A 27,749-nucleotide genomic window follows, 5' to 3' on the forward strand; every position below is an offset into this window, starting at 1 on the left:
AAGCAAAAAAATAAGAAAGAAGAGAAGATTCTTACAATTTATATATGGTTTTTTTTTTATATGACTGAAGATTTCAGTGAGGGGGACACACATTTCACCATAATAACGTAAAAACCCAGAGAATTCCAGCTATCGGTATTTTTGCAAATGCAATAAGATCGAGTTTACTACCCGTTTATAATTAGATGCACGAACAGAAAAGCCCAATAACATGAAAAGTGCAAATTGTTTTTATTGTTTTATGGTAGTGACCTCCAGAAATGTGCTTTAGCAAAATGTGAGCTCACGCCTCGTGATAATAGTGAGTTTTCGCCTAAAGCCAGTGAAGTTCTTTTCAGAAAATTTCATTTTTACCGTTATCATGGTGCCGACTAAGAGGATAAGTAACGGCGGTACTAGTAAATCTACCAACAAAAGGAAAGCGATCGATTTGGATCAGAAAATTAAACTAATAAGGATGTATGAAAATGGGCAAACATTAATAAGTATTGCGCTGAATTCAGATATTGTCAATAATAATATAGTAGCAATATGTTATTAGGCATTCCCGAGTTATGTAAAACTCAACGAAGTAAGAAGTGCTGGATCGTATCTCTTACATATGTCGGGAACTTATGTATTTTTGGATTAACCGGGAAATGATTATCCGGGATTTGTTTTTTACCATCTATCCCGGAAAATCGAGAATCTACTGTATATGCATGTTGAAGCTGAACATAAAAATGGCACCTGGGATGAATGGGATCTATCCAGTTATGTTAAGGGAGGCAGCAAAGGAGTTAAGAAAACCCTTAGCCATAATTATGACAGAATCTGAGAGGTCTCTGTGGACTGGAGATGTGCAAATGTATCCCCAATTCACAAAGGGTGACATGAGTAATTACAGACCTACTAGCTTAACTTCTGTTCTGGGGAAAAATAGTGGAGTCACTGGTTAAAGAAGTAATGCAGGACCATCTACAGAGGAGTGTAATTATACTTCAGTCACAACATGGGTTTGTTAAGGGGAGATCTTGTCTGACCAATTTGATTGGGTGCTATGTATGCAGTGACAAAGGAACTGGATGCAAAATATAATTTTGATATCATATACAGTAGAGCATCAGTTATCCAGAATAATTGATGTCAGACCTCTTCTGGATAGCCAAATTTTTCCAGTAAGATAAAATAAATTTAATCTTATGATTAAATTAAATAAAAAAGTATTATAAACCAGTCTCAAAAAACAGAAACATCCATCCAGGCATTTTTATGATTTTTATACAAAACAGGAAAATTAGAAAGATTTTTAAATGCTCTCAGTTTTTTCGACTTACTGATAACGAGCACGGATAATCTGTGTCCTAGTGGCATTTGTACACATAACAGTTGCAACTCACTCTTTTCTCATCTTAAAACTTGGTGCAGGCATTTCTCTTTTAGTGGCTGTGGTTTTTCTCAGTAATGCTTTCCATAAGTCTGTCTCATCAACATTATAAACGTTTTCTTTCTCATAATTTGCTGTAACTGAATAAACAAACTTGCCTTTTAAAGGACACCTTTGTCTATTCGTCTGCAGAAAGTTTCTCGCCTTGATTATCTAGTTCACGTATACCGTGTCTCGGTTTAAAGTTTTTCAGCCAACCTGTGCTTGCCAAAAAATCTTCATTACCTATTAATATTTGATTAAAATCCAATGCTTTTTCACACGACATTGGGTCAGACACTGGTTCACCTAAACTTCTCTCTCTCAAGAAAATCAAAAACAAAGTGAGTGCACTCTAAAGTGGCATTTTCAGGTTTCAACATTTTTTTTTTTCCTGCTAGATTCCCCTTATAGGATTCTAGATTCTGTTATAGGATTGGAATTTTTCTTGGTGGTGTAAATTATTGAAGTCCCCACATTAAACTCTTTGGAGAGATTTCTTAAATTTTCACCTTTTCTAATTCTACTAATAATTTCCGTTTTTTGTTGCAATGTTAAAACTACGCGTTTTCTTTTCATTCGCATTTTACAGTAAAAAATTGAGACAAATAATAAATCGCACAGTTTCGGGCCGATATTATTCTTACTGAATCTGGAGCTAAACTAATCCGAAATTCACTCATGGTTTCCGAGAAAACCCAGTAGTCTCTGTGATATTTTTCTAAAACACATTTCTGAAGGTCACAAAATTCTAGAGGTCACAACCATAAAACAACAAAAACAATTTGCAGTTTTCGGTTTATTGGGCTTTTTATTTATACAATCCGTTATAAACAGGTAGTAAACTCGATCTTTCGCTTATTATAATTAAAGTTAAATTTGCAAATGTGACCACTATAACCGGAGCCTACCGTTAATTAATAAAATTAAAAAAAACAAACAAAAATCAACCTTTCAAATTATTCCAGATAACCAACATTCTGCTGTACTTGAATTTCAGGAAAGCTTTTGATACTGTTGCACATAGAAGACTGCTGTACAAATTGGAGCAGTGTGGCATTAAGGGAAAGTTATTACTATAGATAAACAGGCTAAGAGATACACGGACTAATAGATTAACAGTAGCCACTGGCAGAGGTGAAAGTGATTCTTGCACTGCTTCTATTGGAATGAGCAGCAGCCTGGGCGGCGCCTCCATAGCCAGGTGGGAAGGAGCAGCAGCGCATAGCACATGCTTCTTGATTAGACCAGGGTTCGAGCCCGTCACCACCAAATACAGAGGATGTGGAAAGGTCAGGGAATGACCACCGCATATCCCGGAGCAATATGGCCTTAGTTGCTAATGCTCCTAAAAACCAAATAACTAACTAACTAACTAGCAGCCTGGGAAACAAAGTGCAGGGGATTTCAGAGATTACTGGAAGTCATAGTGGAGGAAGTAAATACATGGGCTGTGTTAGGGTAGCTAAGAATAGTAACAGGTGCATGTATACTTGTGTGTACACCAATACTAGGAGTTTGGTAAATAAATTTGATGAATTTGAGATGTAGATCAAAACATCAAAGGCAGATATTGTTGGGATATCAGAGACGTAGTGTCACACAGATATAAGGAATACAGAAATGGGATTTGGGAAGTACAATGTGTACAGGAAGGATAGGAAAGGAAGAGAGGAGGGGTTATGCTATTAGTTAAGAAACACATAAAATCCAAGGAAGTACAGCCAGTCGACATGACTGGACAGTGCAGTCGAGTCAGTTTGGTGTGACATAAGCACTGGGAAAAAAAATTGAGAGTACGAGTGTGGTATAGGCCTAATGTCTCTGATGAGTATAAGAAACAACTGTACAGAGAAATAGAGTTGGCCACGAGTCTTATAATGGGGGGATTTAATTTCCCAAATATTTACTGGAATTTATGGGTTGGTCACTCACACACTAGCAAGGCTTTTGTGGATTTATTGGATGATTGTTTTCTACAGCAGCATTTTTGATCTTATTATCAATAGTGATTCTTCATGCATTAAGAATCTGCAGATAAAGGAATCGCTAAGTGGCAGTGATCACAGTGTGCTGAAGTGGGATTTACCCGGAGGTAACTACCATCAGGGGTGAAGGTGACTGTGGTGGTCTGAGACAGTATTTAAATTTTATACGGTGGGACCAACTGATGATGTTACCAACAGCAAATTCTATATGGGAAGCATTCAAAGAATTAATCTTGGAAGCTACTAGGCTTTTCATACCAACTAAGAAATATTGTTAAAGGTTTAGGCTTAAATGGATGTCAGATGAACTAATTAGACATGTGGCAGAGAAGAAAAATTAGCATTAGCATTAGTAGAGGCATATGATGCAAGAAAGCAAGCTTATTCAGCATCAGCCAAAAAAAAAAAAAAAACACACCACTCCCATTTCACCCCTCCGTTCGTTCGAAATACCTGTCCAGTTGAGCTTTAAATTTGTTTAGGCTATCAACCTCAACAACAAGTGATGGAAGTCGGTTCCACCAACCAACCACCCGCTGGCCAAAGGCAAATTTCCGCACATCTATCCGACATCCGTCCTTCCTCAATTTGAATTTATGCCCTCTAAGATGATTATTCTGAGCAAGATGAAGAATCCCATTGGCATTGAGCATGCTCAAACCATTCAAAGCCTTATACACCTCTATCAGATCACCTCGCCGGTGCCTAGTCTCCAGACTCTGTAATTTGCAAAACTTAAGCCTTTCTTCGTAAGAGCAACCCTTTGTTCCATTCACTAATCTTGCCCTTCTCTGTACCCGTTCCAGCAGCTCTACATCCTTCTTGAAATGAGGCCTCCAGACCTGTATACAGTACTCAAGATGTGTCCTAACCATTGCCTTATACAAGGGAATAATCACCTCCTTATCCCTGCTAAAAAAATTCCTGTATATCATTGACAAGACACCATGAGCTACTCTTGCAGCTCATCTGCACTGCTCAGAGAACTTCATATCTGCCTGCACAATTACCCCCAGGTCCTTTTCATTCTCCACCACTGTCAGTGTAGTACCGCAGAGTTGATACGCTGCTATGGGGTTACTGTTTCCCATATGTAGTACTTTACATTTGTCAATGTTAAACTTCATTTGCCACCTCTCAGCCCATCTGTTCAACCTTTCCAGATCCTGTTGCAGCAGCATTGCGTCAGTAGTGTCCTTAACAACCCTGCCAACCTTTGTATCATCTGCAAATTTGGACATTAAACTTGATATCCCATCATCAATATCATTCATAAACACCGAAAACAACAACGGACCCAACACTGAACCCTGAGGAACTCCACTAATAACATTAGTCCACGTTGAGCAGTGTCCATTGATTACCACTCTCTGTCTTCTGCCACTCAACCATCCCCTTATCCATAGCAGCAATTTGCCTCCAATGCCACACTGCTCCAATTTATGCAGCAGTCTTCCATGTGCAACAGTATCAAAAGCCTTTCTAAGATCCAAATATATAATATCAAAGTTATTCCCTGCATCCAGTTCTTTTGTGACTACATCATAGTATCCAATCAAATTGGTCAGGCAAGACCTGCCCTTAACAAAACCATGCTGCGTCTGAGTTATAACTGAATTCTTGTCTAGATGATCCTGCAGTGCTTCTTTAACCAGTGCCTCCATTAATTTACCTGGAACAGAAGTTAAACTAACAGGTCTATAATTACTTGTGTCAGCCTTTGATCCTCCTTTGTGAATTGGGGTTACATTTGCACATCTCCAGTCTACGGGTACCTCCCCTGAGTCCAAAGAATCTCTCATAATTATGGCTAGGGGTTTGCTTACTTCCTTTGCTGCCTCCTTTAATATAACTGGATAGATCCCATCTATCCCAGATGCCTTATGTTTAATTCAACAATTTCTCCTCCACTTTTCTCTCAGTTATTACAAAATCATTTAGCTCCCTGTTATAGTTTAATAAGTTTCTGTTCCCCACTTCCCTGTAGAATTCCTCGTGTGGATGTAGATGCAAAATACTCATTCAGTTTGGCATCTACTGACATGTTCTTGGCAATACTATTTAATTTAATTTTATTTTATTATGGAAGATAAATCTTTTATTCTATATAGTGAAAGAGAATATATCCCAAATAAATGGATTCTTTTTGGGTTTTTTTTTTTTTTTTTTTTTACCTCAATTTTCTGATTTAAATAGTTCTGCCTTACTTACTGTATTTATCAATATCAGATTTTCAATACTATTTCCTTTATTTTAGGTGTTTACAAGCTGATCGATGGAGGATAGTATCAGCTGGAGATGATAAAACACTTAAGGTAAATTTTCACTATTAAGTTGCAGCCATTGCCCATATAATTTTGCACTTCACTTGTTAATTTCACAAGAATTATCTTGCTGCTTTGTAATTCTATTTAATCTCTAAAGGAATATTTACCTTCAAATGTTATATACACCTAATATGCAATGTAAAAGTTAAAAGAATTACATAATTTAAAGTCAAAGCAGTCATGTGTATCAGTTTTTATATATCATGCAAGGGCACCTCCGTAGCCAGGTGGGCAGGAGCAGCAGTGCACATAGCACACACTACTTGATTAGACCGGGGTTCAAGCCCGTGACAACCAAATACAGAGGATGCGGAAAGGTCAGGGAATGACCACAGCATATCCCCGGAGCAATATGGCCTTAGTTGCTAATGCTCCTAAAAACCAAATAACAACATTGCAAGATTTTTTTAAAGTTTGAAAACATTTTGTAATCTCTCAATAATATGGTAATATATTTATTATCATAGTTTGGGGTTCACTTGTTTAATTTGTTATTGTGTGTATTTATCACTTTGTGCATATGTTGGGGTCATTGAAGTAGTTTTGCCTCACACTTCTTCCACACCCCCCTCCTATCCAAAGTTTGTTTTATGAAGGGTAAAACTTGTTTATAATAGTTTCTAGCTTTACAATAGCTACAGCTTTTGGCTTTGGAATACAGAATTTAAAAATGTTTCCATAAATATGGTCCATTTTTTAGATTGGAATCAGATAGCAAGGTTTATCATAAAGAAAGAGCTGTAATGCAGTTTTTACTGCTGTAGAAGAAAACAATGAGGAATATTCACTGTTTACAAAACATCTGAAAAAGATCTAAGAGAAAAACATTATCTGTAGATGTACAGTTTGATGCTGAGTCAAGCATCCAACTGTACATCTACAGTTGTACTGTAGATGTACAGTTGGGGGGGGGACTGCTTTTTTAAAAACATCTTATTTCCTCCTGCTTACAAATGCCTGATCTCCAGCTTTTTGAGAGTCAAAAGTTGGCACTATGCCTTAAGTGTATTATTTGAGAAAGAGTAAAGACACCAGAATTCAGTTTATTCAATCCATTGAAAGCCTTAAACATTTCAATCTGGTATACTCATGGGTGTCCAGCTTCCAAGTACTACAATTTGCAGAACTGAAGTCTTTCGTGATTATCCTTACCCTTTTGTGTTCTTGGCTAATATTGTTTCATATTAAGAAGGAAATCCCACATTCTTCTTAATATGAAACTTCAAGACCTGTATGCAGTGCTCAAGATGTGGCCTATCCATTGTCTTCTGGTGAGATAGCTGGCAAAATTCCTGTATATCATTGACAAAACCCCATGAGTTGTCCTAGTAACCTGTCAACACTGTTTAGAGAACTTGACATTAGACTGTAAAGTTGTGGTGCTTATGCAAAGAGAGAGAGATTAAAAGTCAGGATAATCCCCCATAGAGATATATGATCTTGCCTAGAAATGGGAGTGTCATCGAAGGTAAGCATAGCAACAGAATAATCCGTTTTTTGCGAGATATAAGACAGGTCTAAGTTTTAGAAAGATTGAAATCGACTAGGTTATCTTTGCCCCACTGAAGATCAGCATTTAAGGAATTGGTAGTGGATATTTGAGAAGTTGAAGCTGTTTGTGCACGGCAACGTTTCTCAAACTGAAAAGTGGGATGCAATGTGCCATCATCAGAAAAACTATGGATATGATTTCCAGTCAGTGGAAGGTCATTAATATATAAGAGGAAAAGAGTGGGAGAAAGAACTGAACCTTGGGGAACACCAGCATTAGTGGAGAAGTTATAAGACTGAGAGCCATCTACCATCACCTGCAGTGGGTTGTCAGAGAGAAAACTGGATACCCAATTACAAAAATCAGTTGGAAAATCATAAGTGGAAGTTTATTTAGAAGTTCTTAATGCCAAACACAATCAAAAGCCTTTGAAATGTCAGGAGAAATTGCTTGAGTTTCACTAAACTTTGCCATTGAATTTGTTCACAGAGGAGTAACAGAATCGTGTGGATCGACACTGACGGAATCCATACAAGTGATCATTGATCAGATAGAAGTTTAACAGTTGGCAGTTAATTGACTTCTCCATTACTTTAGAAAGATTAGAAGTAATTACAATGGGACAATAATTGTATGGGAGGGATTTGTCACTTTTTTTAAGAAATGGCTGGAATGAGCAAATATCCAAGCAGAAGGAAAAACATCTTTGGAATAAGATGAAAAAAAGGTGACACAGAACAGGAGTAAGTTCAAGAGCAGAGGTTTTAAGAACAAGTGGAGAAATACCATCGGGACTTGCTTATCATCAAGATTTTTCAGAATTCTGGCATCCTTTTTGCAGAAGACCACATGTGGCATTGAATGGAGTGTACTGAGAATGGTGCAAGGCAGTTATCAAGATCATCAATACATGAATTGGAAGAAAAATATGATGCTAGGTCAGCTTTATCTTTGGCTGAAGTGGCAGTAGAACCATCTGATTTTGACTGAGGTGGGAACAGAGGTGGGCAAAAGTTGCGGCCAATAGCTTTATCAAGAGACCAGAATGCTTGGCTGCCATTTGGACAAGAAGCAAGTTTTCTACTCTTAACTTGTTCAAAATCTAGTTTGGACTTATTAATAATTGCTTGACAATTGTTGCGAGCTTTGTAGGCAGAAAATGAACCTGGAGATTTGGAAACAAGCCAATTACAATATACAACATTCTTCTCTTGACCAGCCTTAGCACTTTTATTGGAAAACCAAGGTTTAAATAGATAAAGGATGAGATTTTTAAGATGAAGTATGGAATAAAGGATTCCATCCCAACAAAACTAATTTTGCTGACACGATCTGAGCAAACGTTGACATCAGAAGTTTTGAAACAGTAATCTGACCAAGGAAAAGAAGAAAAATCTTGCAGATCATCCCATTTTCATTCTTGTAATACCAAACAACATGAGCTTGAGAATGGCCACAAGAGAAAGGCTCCAATGGGGAAGAGACTATCACCAATTTGTGATCTTGAGGTGCCTAGAGGATCACTCACCTTGACAGTGTACTTAGAAGGGTGTTTGTGAGTAAAACAGCAAGCATGTTGGCTGCGTGGTTAGAACCGTATGGTATTCTGGTAGGTAAATGAACAATCTGTGCGAGGTCATTAGTAATTTCAAAAGCCTCAGCATCTCTTCCCGCTGGGTTTGTGTGACTGGAAAATGAAGTTTTCCAGTCACGCTGGAGTTATGAACATTAAAATCACCATGGAAAATTACTTCCCTGTTAGGAAAGTTGGACTGGAAAAAGTCAAGTTAGAAAGAGAGGAAGTCAAAGTGTTCCAAGTAGTTAGTGGAGTTGGGAAAACGATAGGGGCAACAGATGAATTTGACAGAATGTGGAAGAGAGGTTTTAAGCCAGACGAGATTCCAAATTACTAAGCCTCTGACTATAAAGGGAATATCGAAACAGATATATGCACAAGTACCACCTTTGAAGCGAAATGAATTAATACAACAAATAATTTGGACAACTAAGATGAGCAGTGGTTGAATCAACCGATAACTGGGATTCTGTAAAAAAAAAAGTACATGGGGTTTGGCAGACCATTAATGGAAGTGGACATCATTGAGATTGGAACTGAGACCGCATATATTTGGGAAATGGATGAGGAAGTGTATGGGAGGTTTAGATCTTTTCACACTATCTTTGCACCATTGGTTTGACAATTCATGATGTATTCAGTAGTAAGAAATGGTGGGAAGGGACTTGCTGTATGAAGTAATGAAACTTTATGGCAAATACATGGTAACAATATACCCAGCCCCTTGACATAACTGGCCTCAACAATGCCTCCCCCACATGCATACTACTCGGACTCCCTCCAGTCACTATCTGGTAGAGTAGAGGCAGTGAGTTTATACACTAGCTGATCTGGAAACCTTCTAGAGTGTTATCAACTGGTTCAGTCCAGGGGAGTATCTAGTGGCTAGTATGCGGATACTGTTTTACTGCTGTACCCACGAAATGTAAGGAAGATTGGATCTCACTACAGTGCCCATCATAACCTCAAAAGACATCAATCATACTGCATGATCGATGTCTTTTGACATAAAATCTAAGGAAGTGCATCCATGATGCTGGTGGACAATGCAATGTTGAGTCTGTTTGGTGTGAAATAAGCACTGGGAAAGGAAAAATGAGAGTAGGTGTGTGTTATAGGCCTAATGAATCTGATGAGTATAATGAGTAATTGTGTAGAGAAATAGTGGGCCAGTAAATCAGAATGTCTTATAATGGGAGATTTTAACTTTCCAGATATTGACTGGAACTTGTGGGTTGTTCACTCACACACTAGCAAGACTTTTGTGGATTTATTGGATGACTGTTTTCTACAGCAACATGTTTGGGAGGCAACCAGAGAGAGTAATACTCTTGATCTGATTATCAGTAGTGATTCTTCGTGCATTAAGAATCTGCAGAAAAAGGAACCACTGGGTGACAGTGATCACAATGTATTGATGTGGGAATTATTTAAAGATTTAACTACCATCAAGGCTAAAGGGAAGGGCTTTTGCTTTCGTAAAGGTGACTACATAGGTCTCAGTTTTTAAATTCTGTACATTCTTTTAAATTCTTCGTCTTGCTGTACAGTGGGATCAACTGATGATGTTACCAACAGTGAATTCTAAATGGGAAGCCTTCAGGGACTTAATTTTGGAGGCTACTAGGCTTTTCATTCCAACTAAGAAATACTGTTCAAGGTTTAGGCCTAAATGGATGTCACATGAATTAATGAGGCTAGTGGCAGAGAAGAAGAATGTATGGGATGGATATAAAGTATCAGGCGACACAGAAGCCTATTGCAGGTATAAACTAGTCTGTAATCAAGTCAAAAAGGAGGTTAGGCAGGCAAAGGCAGATTATGAGAAATCTTTGGCAAAGGATGCAAAGAAAAACAGCAAGGAGTGCTTTACTTATGTAAACTCTAGAAGGAAAGGGATGAATCAGATTGGACCACTTAACATGAGGAGTTATTCAATGAGGGGAGTGCCAGACGCTAACAAGGAGCTAAGTGATTTTGTAATAACTAAGAGCAGAGTGGAGGAAAAACTGTTGAAGTTAAACATAAGGAAGGCACCTAGGGTGGACAGGATCTATCCAGTTATATTAAAGGAGGCAGCAAAGGAAGTAAGGAAACACTTAGCCATAATTATGAGAGCTTCCTTGGACTCAGGGGAGGTCCCCATGGACTGAAGGTGCGCAAATGTATCACCAATTCACAAAGGAGGTTCGACAGGTGACACAAGTAACTGCAGACCTGTTAGTTTAACTTGTGTTCTGGGGAAAAGAATGGAATCACTGGTTAAAGAAGCATTGCAGGATCATCTAGTCAAGACTGCAGTAATAGTTAAGACACAGCATGGGTTTGTCAAAGGGAGGTCTTGTCTGACCAATTTTATTGGTTACTATGATGTGGTCACAAAGGAACTGAATGCCAAAAATAATTTTGATATCATATACTTGGATTTCAGGAAAGCTTTTGATAATGTTGTACATGGAAGGCTGCTGTACAAATTGGAGACATATGGCATCAAGGGTAAGCTGCTACAATGGATAAAGGGATGGTTGAGTGGGAGACAACAGAGAGTGGTAATCAATGTACACTGCTCTTTGTGGACAAATGTTATTAGTGGAGTTCCCCAGGGTTCGGTGTTGGGCCCATTATTGTTTTGCATATTTATCAATGATATTGATGAAGGTTCATCAGATTTAATGTACTAGTTTGTAGATTATATAGAGATTGGCAGGGTTGTTAACAACAGTAATGACAGTATGCTACTCCAACTGGATCTAGATAAGTTGGGAAAATAGGCTGAGAGGTGGCAACTGGAGTTTAACATTGACAAATGCAAAGTACTGCATATGGGTAGCAATAACCGAAGAGAAACGTACCAACTGGGTTGTACTACACTCAGGGAAATGGAAAGTGAAAAAGACTTGGGGGTAATTGTGCAGCCAAATATGAAGTTTGCTGAGCAGTGCAGACATGCTGCCAGGGCATGGAGTCTTGTCAATGATATATTGGAATTTTGCTAGCAGGGACAGGGAGGTGATAATCCTGTTATACAAGGCAATGGTCAGGCCACACCTAGAGTACTGTGTACAGGTCTTGAGGCCTCATTTTAGGAAGGATGTACAGTTTCTAGAATGAGTACAAAGAAGGGCAACAAGAAGGGTGAGGGGAACAAAAGGGTGCTCTTACCAAGAAAGGCTTAAATTCTGCAAATTGCAGTGCCTGGAGAGTAGGCACCTGCGAGGTGATCTAATTGGCGTGTATAAGGCCTTGAATGGGTTGAGCAAGCTGAATGCTGATGGGATTCTTCGTCTTGCTCAGACTAAGAACCTGAGGGAGCACAGTTTCAAATTTAGAAAAGATAAGTGTAGAATAGATGTGCAGAAATTTGCCTTTAGCCAGCGAATAGTTGATTGGTGGAACTGGCTTCAATATTTTGTTGTGGAAGCTAATAGCCTAAATAAATTTAAGGCTGAGCTGGACAGGCATTTGAAATGAATGGAGGGATGAAATGGGAGGGTTTTTTTGTTTTGTTTTTTTTTTTTTTTTTGGCTGATGCTGCATAAGCTTGCTTTCTTATATTGTATGCCTCTACTAATGCTAATGATGGAAGAGGAGGATTTGCTGGAGCTTTGCTCTGGAGACTAAACATGGGTTCCTCTGCTTCAAACCTCTAATGAACAAGGTGGTGGTATTCCACTGGTTGATGAGAGCATCTGCCACCTAGTATTTAGAATATTGATTTTAATTAATTGCCACAGAGCAGACTTTTCCTTTCTTCACCTTCCATCAGTAGGGTATCGTTTGAATCTTCAGGGAGAAGGTATTTGAGAGAAACCAATTCTCACATGTATCCTAAGTACCCCTGAAGTTTATTCAGTCTTCAGGTTCTTTAGTCTGAGTTACCAGAATGCAACTTGGCAAAATTTAAAGCTCTTATATTAGCTGCTTCAAATGTCCTCAAAGGAAAAAAATCCATAGGATTAAGATCAGGAGACTTTGGTTACAATGTTGGCATTACCACATCCTATTTATCTTCCTGGAAATGTTTGAGGTCGCGAAGAACCATCAGCAGCACATATTTCATTACTGGTAGTAACACTTCATTCGGGAATGTGTAAGATTTGATGTCAGGTAAGAGATACCCCCAATCACATATTTCCATATGGTGTGGCTCAGTTGTCAGTTGGCCAGAAAATCTGATTGCATCAATCACAGAAGTCATGGTGATTGTTTTTTAAGAGCTGTTTTAGCAATTAAAGATTAACATTTCTTTGAAAATAATGAATTTTATTGGGCACATTCTTCGACTTCATGAGTCCAAAGAATATGCCCATTAGTTTGGGGGTCTCTCTCACACCCTGTTATGGTCAATCAATTGCAAAACCACATGATGGGGGTAATATATGCCACAACCATTGTACTGGTACATAACTGGATAGATGCAACTTATGTCTTGCACTGCGATTTTGAACAGTATTTGGTTGCCACCAATTTATTTAATTTTACACTGCTTTATTGTGGACCATATGTATGCACCTGAGGTTCATCTGTTGCCTATCTTGTGTGTGTGTGAATTCAACTTTGCTCTCTCTCAGCTGTGGTCAAGCTACAAGATGATAGCTTGGGCATATTCCCAAGCAGTTGAAGAGGCATTACCTACACATGTGCCTAACATCAAGCGTATGTCACTTTCCTCCAATTATTGAGCCATTATATTCTCACATCTCCATTCTCCAAAGATTCTTAAACTAACTTTAAAGAGGTTTCAGACTTTCTGAGCTCTTTAAATACACTGTACCAATGAAAGCTGAGCAAGTTTAGTGCAGTAGTGGTTGGGTATATTAGTACACAGGCAGAGCTCATATTTTAAATTTTAATTTAATTTATTTTCTGCAGGTATGGAGCTTAGAGACAGGTCAGAGACTTGTAACGCTGCACAATCATTCTGATGGAGTAACATGTCTTCAGTTTAATGACACATTTACACATTTGCCCAAAACAGGAAGTGATGCTATAAAACTTTTACATATATATCTTGGAAATGATGCCCTTAATCCAAAGTGCCTGAAGTATTTTTTAATTGAATACATCATTTCGAAGGTTTTCCTCAAGCACTCAACCCATTTGGTTTTCTTATACCATTTACTGTACACATGAACACAAGGGCTGTTTGAAAGGTAAGATGACGAGTATTTTGGTAGAGTCATGCCTTCTTCACTAGTTAAAATTGCATGAATGAATAAAGGAGCATATGCATATACAGCTGTAACTCTTCTTCTTGGTAAGATGCCCTAGAAAGTTAGGTTGCAGTTTTCACGCAGGTTAATTCAGTTGTCCTGCTTGAAACCTGGACCAGTCAAGATGAAGATGTGTATGCCGCTATTCTATTTCTACATGCCCAAGTGCTCACAAATTCATCAGTAAGCTGTGTGAAAAAGCATCACAGTCTCCCTTAACGTGCACTTTTGTTACCCCATGAGTCCCCATCTCCACGTGCTAACCATCACTGTTCAGGCCTTTTTAAAAGTACCATTTCTGGGTTTTTTTAAAAAGGCCTGAACAGTGATGGTTAGCATGTGGAGATAGGCATTGACCCTGAATTTTGGAACAGAGGTTTGACTGCACATAATAAAGTTGCTGCATGCTGCAACTATGCATAAAATTCTTTTAAAAAATAACTGACTTTGTACAAATAAAAACAAGTCATGAAAGCCTTTTGTGTACCAACCATACTTTATATACATATGGCTAGTACCATTTGACTAGTTTTGATTTGTTTTATGTGATGTTAGCCTTGTACTATACATGGTCATTTTTTTTTTTTTATTTGTACATTGTCATTTTATTTTAATAAAGCTTTTATGTATAGTCATGGTCTGTAGCAATTTATTGTTTATAGACTTATCCTATTATCCGTGGCCTTTCCAGTAAAGTACATCTACACTTGTGACAGTTGGACAATGACATGTGACTCTGTCAAAAAATAGTGTACTGTGGGACACACTATCTTTTCACGTTACCCTACATTTCAGATAGTCATCATATTAATCTGTAGTTCTTTTTCACTGCTTATTTTTAATTTAATTTATTTTTTGCAGGTATGGAGCTTAGAGACAGGTCAGAGACTTGTAACACTGCGCAATCATTCTGATGGAGTAACATGTCTTCAGTTTAATGACAGTGTTATTGTGTCTGGCTCGTATGACCAAACTGTGAAACTTTGGGATTTCAGTGTTTGCTGATGATTTGTGCTGGTTCAGTTCTGTACTTACAGGGAAGACATTCTCCACGTTGCAGGTACTATTAGGCAAGTTTGTTTGCTCACAGCGTACAACATATTAAGTCTTCCAGCATGATGTTCCTGCACTTCAGAACTCGGTAATTACAGAGATCTGAAATAAGTCATATAAAGCAGAGTTTACATATACAAACATGATATGAGAATACCAAAACTTTAATTGTGATTACAAAATGTCATACATTATTCTTTTAACAGCAGAGTTTTTAAATGCTTAGAGAGTTTTGAAAATATTTTATTGCTGATCAAAAAAAAGCCTGTGAGGTTGCACTTGAACTTTATGCTGTTTCTTATACATGGGTCTCTCGTGCTTAAATATCATTGCTCATCATCTTGCTCATGAATATACGAAGTGGTAGCTTTGTTCTTTTGCCTCTATTTGCTCAATGTGGTGGGTGCTGTAATCTCATTTGCAATTATTTTCTACCAAGTGTTCCTATAGGGAAAGGCTTGCCATTTCTTGGAAAAATAGATTTCTAAGAGTATTAGAATCAGAAATTATTTTGTATGACTTGCTCTTTGATCATATACTCAATTGCCCAGAATTTTGTTAAATTCTTTAACAAAATGAATAAATATTGTACAGGTTTGAAGCAGAAATTGTATTGTATTCTGTTTGGTTATTTATATGTTATACTGAGGTTGAGCAAATAGCAGGACTCTGAAAGAAAGGGGGAAAAGAATTGTTTTAGGATATTAGTTACTGTTATCTGCTTGGCTTCTTGAAAACTGCTCTGTTCGTATAAGATGGACATGGATATTCCATGAACAAGGGATATAAAAAGAATCCACAATTTATTGTTCCTTAGGTGAACCAATATTAAAAGTGTGTGAACTTTTAATATTGTTTTAATATTGTTTGTGTTAAAAGTTTTAAGGTGGTTCACAAGCTTTTAATTTAAGTATACTTTAGTGGTATTGAAATCATTTTATTTAGTGTGTAGCAGATTAAATATTCAGCCACTTTCTAATTGAAGAACTTTGTGTAATAGCACACTTGATGTGGTTATGTAATGTGGCTAATTTGCTAACCAAAATTTTATTTGTGGTAATAATAGCCTGTTGCTGCTGCATTTTTAAAGCAATATAATTTTTACTTTCTCAAAGTCTGGCAAAAATTTGATAATTATTAAGATACTTAAAAATCAAATATATAATTATCATTATTAGCAATATCCATGAGTGCTTTTGATCATAGTCCTAACTATTATGAATCTGCTGGCCATGTTGGGAATCATATAGTGGTTCAAATGAAAAAGTAGACAAAAATAAAAACTTAAATTAATAGTTTATTTTCCTAAATTATATCTTCGTAGCTGTAAGGCAAATGTCCCAACATTTCATCAGGAAGTCAAAATCCCTTAACATAGAACAGTAATAACTACTACCAACAAATCATTGACCATCTGGTTCATATAATTGTCCAGTTAGAACAAATGAAGGGTTCACTACATGAACCTATCATTGTCCTCTTAATCAATCTAAAGATGCCAAAGGCATAGTGTAATAAGTTGCTGTTATACAGAGATTGTCTTCCTCCCTCAAAGCTAGTTTAATGTTTCCTGTGCAGGGATGGCAGTGTGGGAATAGACATTACCATACAAGGGAGCAAATTTCTTGGTGAAACTTGCTAAACATAACTGCTTGCATGAAGAAACTTAATAGCAGTTATCTGTATTGATTAATTTAAAATGTAAGCATTGCTTTGTTTGCACTTGGCATGGACTGGGGCTTTCTTTGATAGTGGGGAATAGGAACACTTGTACTACATGCTTTTGTACATTTTAACCTCTTAAATTAAATAATCCATTATCTGGCACCACTCTTTTCTGCCACTGTTTAGGAAAATAGCAAATCCAGCAAACTGTCCATTTTCTGGTTATGCCCAAATTTAGTTTCTCAGATTGACCATTCACCACAGTGGTGTGTTAGACCTGATTATGTGGGATCAAGCTTTCATCTCTGGCCTAACTTTTTACTGTGCTCCAACCACGTCAAGAAATTTGTTAGGTCACAGAATTGTCTAATTGCCATTTGTAAACATGATTAGTGATTCAGTGATAATGTGCAATGTTTCACATTTGAGCAACTTTAACAGTTGAGAAAGGTAGCAACATTCATTCATTTGTATAGACGCCTAAATGAAATAGCTCTGGGGATTGTAACTTTTTCAGTTTGCATACACAGGCCAACGTATATTGTGGACACATTATATTGTTCAAGATGCTTGACATTGGAACTTTTGTGAAGTGATTGTGTGAACTTTTTATTTTTACTGTACTTTACTTTTCCATTTATCATTTGTTACTCTCTCTCTCTCTCTCTTGTAATAAAATAGGTTACATTTTGTGCAGTACTGTGTACAATAAGTTTTAGCAGGGAAATTCCAATATTTTGTGGTCTTTTTTATCACAATAATATAACCGCCCAAAATCTGAAAAATTCCAAGATTCGGCAAAGATTGGGTCCATTCACCACAGCACCATATTTGAAAGGTTTGACTGTACCTGTTTCCAGGAGTATATAGGATGGCTGCAGTCCTGGGACACTGGCATACTGTCAAGTCCAGTTTGCCATAAAAAATTCACAACCCATTTTTAACTTCTGTGCTGGTAATAAAACCATTACAGTAAAGTTATCTCCTCTGCTTGTGATGTAATAAAATAAATAATAAACAGAAATTTATTATTTATTTTTATTAATGATAGCAACTGATTGACTTCAGTTACAACAGCAGTTATGCTAGGAATGATCTTTTGCAACATATTTGGTCTGGGATTATTGTTGACTGACTGATGTCCCATTCCAAACTATTTCTTGTGACAGTGTGTGAGAAATGGCATGGAATGGTGGTATATATTGATTTGCTTCTTTCAATCAACGAAAAATGGATTATTCCATTTTGGTCAGGTTTGTGTGCTTATTTTTGTTCACTATATGTCTGACATGTGGAAACTTGCTATAGACAGCTTCAATGCTGGGTACCTTTTTACATACGTTTTTATATATCATCCCTGCTGGCACAGCACCTATTGTCCACATTGGAATTGTTTATGTTTTCCATGTTTCATTTTGAAAATTCCATATAGATAAATTGAGGCTCAAGGTTATTTATTTGAAACAACATCATACATGAAATTGTACAAAATTTAAATATTTTAACTTTATGAAATGTTTTCATGGAGTAAGTAACTTACTCCAAGATTTAATTGATTGCAAGTGATTATAAGTGACTATAAAATAGTTCCCATCTGAGAAAGAAAAACTTTCACTAGCACTGTATTATATCAAAAACCCTTGATTAAAATGAGTCATGGTAAACTTAAGTATTTAGCAATGCACTAAACTTGGGCCTACAAACTTTTTTTTTTTTTTTTACCCTGATGGCCACATTGGAAGTGAAGATTTGCAGGCTAGCATAGTATTAGATTGTATTATTAAGCCTATGTGTGTGTGTGTGGCTATGAAGTAATACATAAATTATATAATATGCTCTTTTATATAATAAAATAAATAATCAGATGAAGAGAGGGGGGGAGAAATAAAAGAGTTGAAATAATATTTATTCTATTGTAGTATATTTAATTGTATTATATAAAATATTTATTATTAAAAGTGTATACAGAAGGTAATGTAAGTTTGTTATCACAATTCTTGCTAAAATTGAATGAAATTATGGATTAAATTGGTAGTATCTATCTTGAAAATATTATTTAAATATCTATTTAAATGTAATTTACCTGTCAGATGAATTACATTTACATCTAGATTTTACCTACTTTTGTTTACAGTTCTTTTTTTTTTTTTTTTTTCCTCACATTTGGGAATTCCTCTTTTACAAAATAAGAATAAAATTTCACTAAGCTCATTTTTCTTTATAAATTTATATTTGAGAAACAGTGGGATCTGGGTTATCCACTGCAGTGCTACCTATAGGTGTATTGTGTGTTTGTGTGTATATCAGTTAAAAAATTTAATGAAGCAAATTTAATTTATAGCTAACAAGAAGACCAGACTTGCTTTTGTTTAGCAATATCAAATGGGAAAATCAAAATGTGAATTACTTTTACTCACTTTTTAAGATCAGTAATATCATTTTGGAAATACTATATAATAGGTAGATTTGGCAATTTCTACTCTATGTGGAAAGTATTTGTTGATTTTGTGAGTTTTGTTTATGTGAAAGTTATAAAATTCTCTCTCATGCATTACAATAATGCAATTGGTGCTATGAAAAATAATAGCTACGTTTTATCTTTGTTCATTTCTTTTTTCAGTATTTTAAGTGAAGCATCCTCTGCTGTGGTCTATTTATACTTGTGACCAAGTGAACTGTATTATTTTGCTAAATATTTTCTTAATGAGGATATCACAGGAACATCTTATATCTGTAATATTTCTGAAGCCAGTGAAGCATTAAGTGTTTGGAATTAGCTTGCTGAAGAAATTTTTGTCAGTCAGTTTTTTCTGAATGTGGTAAGTTTTGCCTGTGTACACATACAGTCATACCTCCCAAATCCAACAATTCATTATCCAGTATTACCTGGGAATGAGTAGAATTATTTCTCAGTTGAAAACCAAATTTGCCAATGCTCTACTGCTGCTGTTGTTGTTACAGCTTATCAGCATCTTAGGTCACATTGCACCAACGTAGTTTGTGTTGATCTGCAAATTGTCCAGACTGAACAACTCAAAATAACTCAGGAAAACTACTTCTTCACTTGAGATTAGTTAACATTGATTGAGGATGCCTTAAAGTATTCCTCTAGGTCTCCAATGAGATTTTAACCCAAACCCTCTCCAAATGAGTGACAAATAGTTAAATCACCATGTCATAGAGAACTTAGTTCTCAGATTGGCCATTCACCATAGCTGCACAATTGAGCTAATTGTGCATGGTTAGGGTTTTCACATCTTGGCCTTAAATTTTTAATGCTCTCCACAACATCCAGAAATTTGTTAAATGGTGGAATTTTCTAATTGCTATTTGGACAAGATTAGCAACTTATCAGTAATAAGTGCTAGATTACCCCGGGTTTCTCTTGAGGTCACAATTTGTAACTGAAAAATTGGACAGAAGTAACAATTTACTAAACATGTTTAATGTTTTTAGAATTTTTAGCTTGTCATTTGTAAACAACATTTACACAGAAACTTTCATCTATGTTAACTTGCTGTTATGTTCCCTGAAAGAAAATTAAGTGGCCCAGAAGTTAGTGACCATTAAAACTGCATTCATGGGTCATTATCTGTTGTCACTCTGACCATATTTTCTTACTTGTGATTTGTATAAAAATTGAAACACACAATGAATCATTTATTTAAAATAACAAAATAGCATAAAAAATGAAAAATTCATCGAAAAAAATGATTACCAGTTAATACATTTACGTTTTTATACTTTCGTCATTCCTCTACTAATGAAGATGATGGCAAGTTTATCCACTCATATTTGTTGAAAGAACTCTGCTTGCATAATAATTCTTTGTTTATCTTCATTTTCTCAAGCACATCTTGGAATATCTCTAAGTAATTCGTTTAGATTATCAGTAAAAAAAAAATTTTTGATCCCTAAAAATTCTTGATGAATGGAAATGACCTCAATCACAACATGAAGAGGATGAATTTACAGTAATACCCCGAAGTTACGCAGTAGGTGGGTCCGACGAAAATCGCTTAAGTCGGGGTACAACTTTGCATATAAATACATATAAATTTTGTTTAATTGGGACAAGGACTAACAAAAACACTAGTTTAGAAGAAAAATATTTAATAAAATTGCAGTTATTTATACATATTAATACAAAATATGTATTAAACAAATAAATGAGTTATGTAAAAAAAGTTATTTCGATGTCGATGGCTTCATAAAATCTAACAGATTTGTCTGACGACACAGCGCCTTCTTTTTTTCACGCAGAATTTCTTCGTAGCAAGCTAATAATTTTTTTATTCCTTGCTTTGTAGTTATGACATGTTCTTCATTGTAGTCTGTGTTCTAAAATTTTTAAGCCCTTTTCAATTGAGCTGAGACCTTCTGTCAGACTCGCAATTGTCATGTACTTTTCTGGTGGAACTGGGTCTGAAGTGTTGGATACTTCAGTGACATTTTGCTCACCCATCTCTATGAGCTCATTCATTGTCAGTTCCTGACTAATTGAATCCAACAGCTCGTTGACATCATCACCATTGACTTCCAAATCTAATTGCCTGGCAAGATTAACAACTTCTTCTATCACATGAGCGACATGATCAGTTTCTGGCGTTGTTTTCTTCTTGTTTTTTAAAAAAAAATGGACAAAGTTTCTTCCAGACACCATTCAATGTTTTTTTTGTGAATGTCATCCCAAGATTCTTCAATGATTCTTACGGCATCTAAAACATTGAATTGTTTCCAAAAGTCTTTAACAGATATCTCACTATTTTGTCTCATAGTTTCATTTAGACGTGCAAACGAACGCCTTGTGTAGTAAACCTTGAATGTTTTGATGACTCCCTGGTCCATCAGTTGAAGCAAGCTGGTTGTGTTTGGAGGCAAAAACACAACTTTCACACATGGGTTGAAATTAATTAGGGTGGCAGAAGGGTGACTGGGTGCATTGTCAATAAGAAGCATCACTTTAAATGGAATCTGTTTAGACTTGCAATAATATTCGACTTTGGGTATGAAGTGGTGACCAAACCAGTCTTCAAAAACGGAAGCTGTCACTCAAGCTTTATGATTTTACTTCCAAATCACTGGTAAGCTAATTTTAGATATACACCAAACGAAAAAATCAAGAACCGCGTAAGTCGGGGTATTACTGTATACATATTTAAATATATTAATAAATTTTATTTTCACTGTACTGTGCAGTATTTACTTTTCTTTTCCCAGTGCTCCAACTGCTTTTCATTTACTGTTTTCTCAGAAAACAGGCTAAACTTGAACTGTACTATGTAAAGTAACTTGCAGTATAGAAATACAGTAATTTTCTCTTTTTTAATTACTGTAATATGACTGCCTGACATCTCAAATTACAAGATCTGGTCAGAATTTGTCTTGAGATTACTGGTTTTTGAGGTTTTGAAGAATTTTGACAGAATTCATCAAAAATTTGTTGATTATTATCAGTTAATACAACAAATTTACATTCTTTCTTTTATCATTTTCTCTACTAATGAAGATGGTGACACATTTCCACTCATGTTTGTTTGAAGAACTCTGCTTGCATAATAATCTTTGTTCATTTTCTTAAACATATCTTGGAAGGTCTACACTTTCCAAGAGATGTACTGTTTTGCACATCCTGATAATGTGTTGTTATTAGTGATTCATTGTTGAGCAGAGCAGTAACCACCTAATGGTCTGATGGTACATCATCTCAGGCTTCAAAATCTAAAAACAAATCCAATTGAATTTAGAAATAATTTGATTCTACTGTGGCAAACTTGCTAAAATTGTTTAGCATCCAGCATTATCGTTGAAAAACTGTATTTATATATCAGCCCCTTAGTGACCATTAGCATTTTCGCTGCCATTTATATTTACAAGGTTCCTATCTGTATGCTTTGAGGTGCTGGAACAAGTAGGCACTGCTTTTTAGTAAATGGAATGGATTTCATCTGTTTGTAGCATTATAACAATAAACAGATGCATTTGAATGAGATTTAGAAACCTCATCACTTGAATAGAATTCTATTTCAGTATCAGATGACATATTATAAAGAGACAATTCAATGTTATCACTTCACTATCCATTCCTGTGCCTTTTCAGTCTTGATGTCCCAGGCTGTGGATCCATTATCACAACCTTTTAGGGTAAAATTTTATAGAAAACACTTTTTACACAAAATTTTATCTGTAGACAGACAGTAAGGATGATCTTTTGTTTTTCGCAAACTAAAGAATTAAAATTCAGCAAGCATAGTCTTCAAAAAAACCTTATCTTTTCTTGTGGAAATTACTAAACATAGATAAAATAACTTCAACATAAGCAAAGAATATATAACTATTTGATCCAGTATATACAGTGTTTATAGCACTCTCTATTCAAGTGCAAATAGGCACCTCCGTAGCCAGGTGGGAAGGAGCTGCAGTGCGTAGCACATGCTTCTTGATTAAACCGGGGTTCGAGCCCGTCACCACCAAATACGGAGGATGCGGAAAGGTCAGGGAATGACCACCGCATAACCCGGAGCAATATGGCCTTAGTTGCTAATGCTCCTTAAAAAAAAAAAAAAAAAAAAAAAAACCCAATAATGCAAATAGTCCATGGTCCAGTCGATGTGCTGCTATCAAACTGTTGTTCATTTTACGTGCCTTTCCTTTTACAGCACCATTTATTGATTACAGTTGAATGGGCACCAAATTGTGTCAAAGCAAAATTGTGTAAAAAATTTTGGTTTGTTTTGATGTAAGTTTGCATTCCAGCAGTGAATGTGTTAATATATAAATGCCCAAAATCCACTAAACACAAAAAAACATGAAAATTGCCTAGTTGGCAGAAACAAAACAAAATTAACCTTTGAAGATATTTTTAAATTGCAATTTCAGTTCCAAGTGAGATAATTTTCTTGAAAGAGCTATAAATGATTACTGAGAAGTATGGCAGATGACAGTGTCTAAAATCATGTTTACAATATGCTAAGAGATGTGTGCTACCTCAGTGTAGGTTGATGCAAAATTTGAAATAGTCTCAAAAAAATCATGTTTCTTAATTTGAATATTTAAAAAAATAATAATAAATAAATAATTTTTTACTTTTTATGATATTTTTTTATTGTTCATGTTAGTCTCCATACCCTCTGTGCATTATATTTTTATATTTTTATAACTTAACATGCAATTTTATTGCAGTGTTTCATTTTTCTATTTTGCTATGTGTTAATTACAATATACAAAGAAGTAAAAATAAAATACATCTCATTTCGTGAATTTTCCTGTAAATGTGCAGCAATCAAATTTTGCAGACAGCATGATCGTGTTTCTTGATTAAAACAAAAAAAAGTAGTAAAATATGCAGCCAATATGTGGGAAAGTGTAATGATAGGGTAAGATGATAGCAAATTATGCACTATTTCCATTTGTAATGATACATTAAAAGTATCTGTGAGGTTGTTTTGGATGTTTTATTTTCCTATGATTAACCCCCCCCCCCCCTCCTCGGGAAAAAAAGCTAGATCTGCCCGTAAGAATACTTAACAAGATTCCCAAGGGCACAACAAATAGTATGCAAGCTCAGAACATGGCAATAAGAACACTCAATTGCTGAGAGAAATATATAGAGATTAGCAGTAGTGATGGGAGCAGTCATTTGATTGGATAACTGAATGATCAGTAAATTCATTCTGAATTTACTGATCATTCAGAATTACTCGCAGAATTGAGAATGAATATAATGTACTAAGAAATGCTACTTCAGTCACGCATTCATTCAAGTGTTTGAAACAGTTAAACAGTCCTCATTACTTAGTGTAATAAGGTCAGCACTTCAATTAATGAAGAAGTGATACAGGAAGTGTGACAAGGCATGAGAATAATCTATAATCCTTTAAGAAATTAAAGAGAGTGATTACACCCCATTCAAGTTGAAGTGCTTATTTTATATTTCCTTTTTATTACTGTAATATAACCAGCCAAAAACTGGGAAATTCCAAGTTCCCATGAGGATCAGCGGGAGGTTCAACTGTCTGTACACACACACACAAAGCCAGTGCTCCCCCCTCCAAAAAGTAAGCTTCCAGAATCTATAGTTTGTTGCCAACAAAAATAAGTTATTTTATGTAGCACATTAACATGGTATGCCAATGTGCTATATAAATTAAATAAGACCATACCATGCTGCATGCATTATGTCTCTACATGTGTTTGTATGTTGACAGGCTAATTTGCTTGTTGTGCAGGCTAAAAAATAAAAATAAAAAATAACTCTTGGGAAAAAACCCTGCTCTGCCTGAGATCAGCTAACTTCGGCCCCCTCAAGAAGAGTCCCTTAATAATTTTTCCACTCTCCAGTGAATGTGAACCCAGACTTTTTGAAATGAGTGATGATTGGGAAACCACTGTACAGTCACTAAGGACTAAAAAGATGGATATTGTTTTATAAAACTGTATAATTTAAGTTAGTCTAATATATAATTAAAGTATAATGTTGTCTTAAGAGAATTAGATATGTAATTGCAAAATAAAAAAGTGCATATATGAGCATTCAGACAATTTAAGCATGTTTTTGTTATATTTTACTATGTTACTATTTCTTTTTTATTTCATGCATTGACCCTGAATGTAGTAGATAGTATGAGTAATGAGGAGTAATGATCAAATTCATTTGAGAAAATCTCTGACATTCACTAGTTGAAATTGGCACCACATCTTTCCACTCCAAAATTTTTTAATGTGGTTTGGAATTTTCTGAATCCAACCAATGACAAGACTAGAAAAATGTGTGACAGTTTTTCCCATTAATTGTAAAGCCCTCAAAAAATAAAAATAATTAGCTGCAAGGTTTGGCAATAAACAGCTGTTTTCTGAACCTGATTCGGAGCTACCAGATTGAACTTAAATGGCTTTGAATGGAGTGTTGTTACTTATATTACTTTGCTGTTGGGTTGTGTGAAATGTCATAAACTTCATTTTGTAAATAATGGCTGATATTTTAATGTCTAATGACCATCATTCTAGTAGGAAATATTTTAAAAATGGGATGTGCTTTCAACATTTTTAATTTTTATTTTTTACGTATTTCTTGATTGTGTATTTTGCATGAAATCAACTTCCTGAATGTTCCTTCCAGAAAAAAAAAAAAAAAAAAAAAAAAGCACTGAATATAGCAGCCTTCCTTTGTAAATAGTTTAATTTAAAACAGATTTTTGTTTTTATTATATTAAATATAATTTGTTTATGTTATTAGCACATTTTCACATTCTGTGTTCAGATTTTCTACATGATGTGATAAATTTACCTTCAAAGGTAAATTTATGTATTTAACACATACATATATAGTTATATATATTTATGGTGTATCAGGTTTTTTTTTTCCCATCTGCCATTATAACTGGATTCATTTCATATCCAGCATAGAGCTTGAATGCTTGTCTTCCAGGTTCGTGTTGAGTATGGTCACAGCATTGCTAATTTAAGTTAAAAAGTTATTTGCCAGTAGTACTGAAATAAATGTTACCCAAGTTGTTACTAATTGCAGCATAGTTTGAGCCTACTCTGTTTATACAGCAATAGCATGGCTTCAAATAGCATGGGTTTCACTATAACAGGGTTTTCAATTAAGTTTAAGTTGAAAATTTACTGTACATATTAAAACTTGTGCAATAGCCTAGACACATACTCTACATATATGCTGCATTGTTGTAGCCTAGATACATATACATATATGCTGCGGTGCCAACTCTATTGTCTCACATGGAACACCTCAGGTAGGCAGGCAGTGGTAACGTGCAACAGTGTTCAGTATAGCTTTTCATTTCACAATTTATTTTTTACCCCTTTAAATATGAAAGGAAATATATTTGCATCTTGGCTAGAAATCACTGCTCACAACATGCGTTCTGTTTGGCAGCATGTTTTGCTCCATTTGTCAAATGATTTCACTGGTTTTGAATCACAAGTTCAGACAATTGCCGAAGACATTGTGAAAATCGGAAAAGATTTGGGATTCGAAACTTTGGACACTGCAAATGTATGTTATTGCACTGAATCACATGCAAATGTCTTAGATGTACAACTCTCCTTGAAATTGATTAGATAACTGCATATGAATAAGAGGAAAACAATTATGAAGTGGTACCAAAAGAATTTACAACAGAAGAATTGAAGAAAGTTTTTAAGGGGGTTGACATGGCCTGCAAGGCAATTATGAATGGAGATCTAAATGTTGATACAGCAAATTTTACAAGATGGGATTCAATGCTGCAAAGACTTGTACACCAAGAAAAAGAAGAGACAACTTCCAATTGAAATAGCTAAATAAACAATAAAGCTTTTTTCTTATCTCTCTTGATGTTACCTTTTTATTAATAATTTATTTTTTATTTCAAATCCTTTTAGTTGGCTATCAAGTGAAAGCAGGGAAAAGGAGCTGATTGTCCTTCTGTATAAGGCAATGGTCAGGCCATGCCTTGAGTACTGTGTACAGGTCTGGGGGCCTCATTTTAGGAAGGATGTAGATTTGCTTGACCTTGTATAGAGAAGGGCAACAAGATTGGTGAGGGGATTGAAGGAATCCTCTTACCAAGAGAGGCTTAAGTTCTACAAATTGCAGTGGCTAGAGACTAGGCACCTGTGCAGTGATCTGATTGAGGTGTATAAGGCCTTGAATGGGTTGAGCACGCTGAATTCTGATGGGATCCTTCCACTTGTTCAGATTACGAACCTAAGGGGCCATAAATTCAAATTAAGAAAAGATAGATGTAGAATAGATGTGCAGAAATTTGCCTTTAGCCAGCGGGTGGTTAATTGCTGGAACAAACTTCCAAACTGTCGTGGAAGTTGATATGTTAAATTTAAGGAGGAACTGCATTTGGAGGGAATGGTGTGATATTTTTTTTTTTTTTTTTTTTGACTGATGCTGCATAAGTTCATACTGTGGGGGGGGGGGGGTAAAGTGAAATATATATATATTTTATATTTAGATTTATTCCCCTATTTATTACTCCCCACTTGCGTGTCTGACTTTCAACTTCGCAGAAGAC

The 27,749-nt window shown here is 35.7% G+C and overlaps 1 protein-coding gene across 1 annotated transcript in view; it reads left to right on the forward strand.

The window, feature by feature from the left end:
- The window catches only part of LOC150076512 (uncharacterized), a 188,149-nt gene extending 173,143 nt beyond the window's left edge, over positions 1 to 15,006 (forward strand). The window contains exons 11-12 of the mRNA XM_090387374.1: positions 5,651 to 5,708; positions 14,863 to 15,006. Coding sequence (XP_090243500.1) covers positions 5,651 to 5,708; positions 14,863 to 15,006 — 202 coding nt within the window. The remainder of the gene's footprint in view (positions 1 to 5,650; positions 5,709 to 14,862) is intronic.
- The last annotated feature ends 12,743 nt before the right edge of the window (positions 15,007 to 27,749 follow it).

This window comes from Mastigoproctus giganteus, chromosome 13 (genome assembly GCF_048544385.1).
Source record: "Mastigoproctus giganteus isolate SK-2022 chromosome 13, ASM4854438v1, whole genome shotgun sequence".
Lineage (NCBI taxonomy): Eukaryota > Metazoa > Arthropoda > Arachnida > Uropygi > Thelyphonidae > Mastigoproctus > Mastigoproctus giganteus.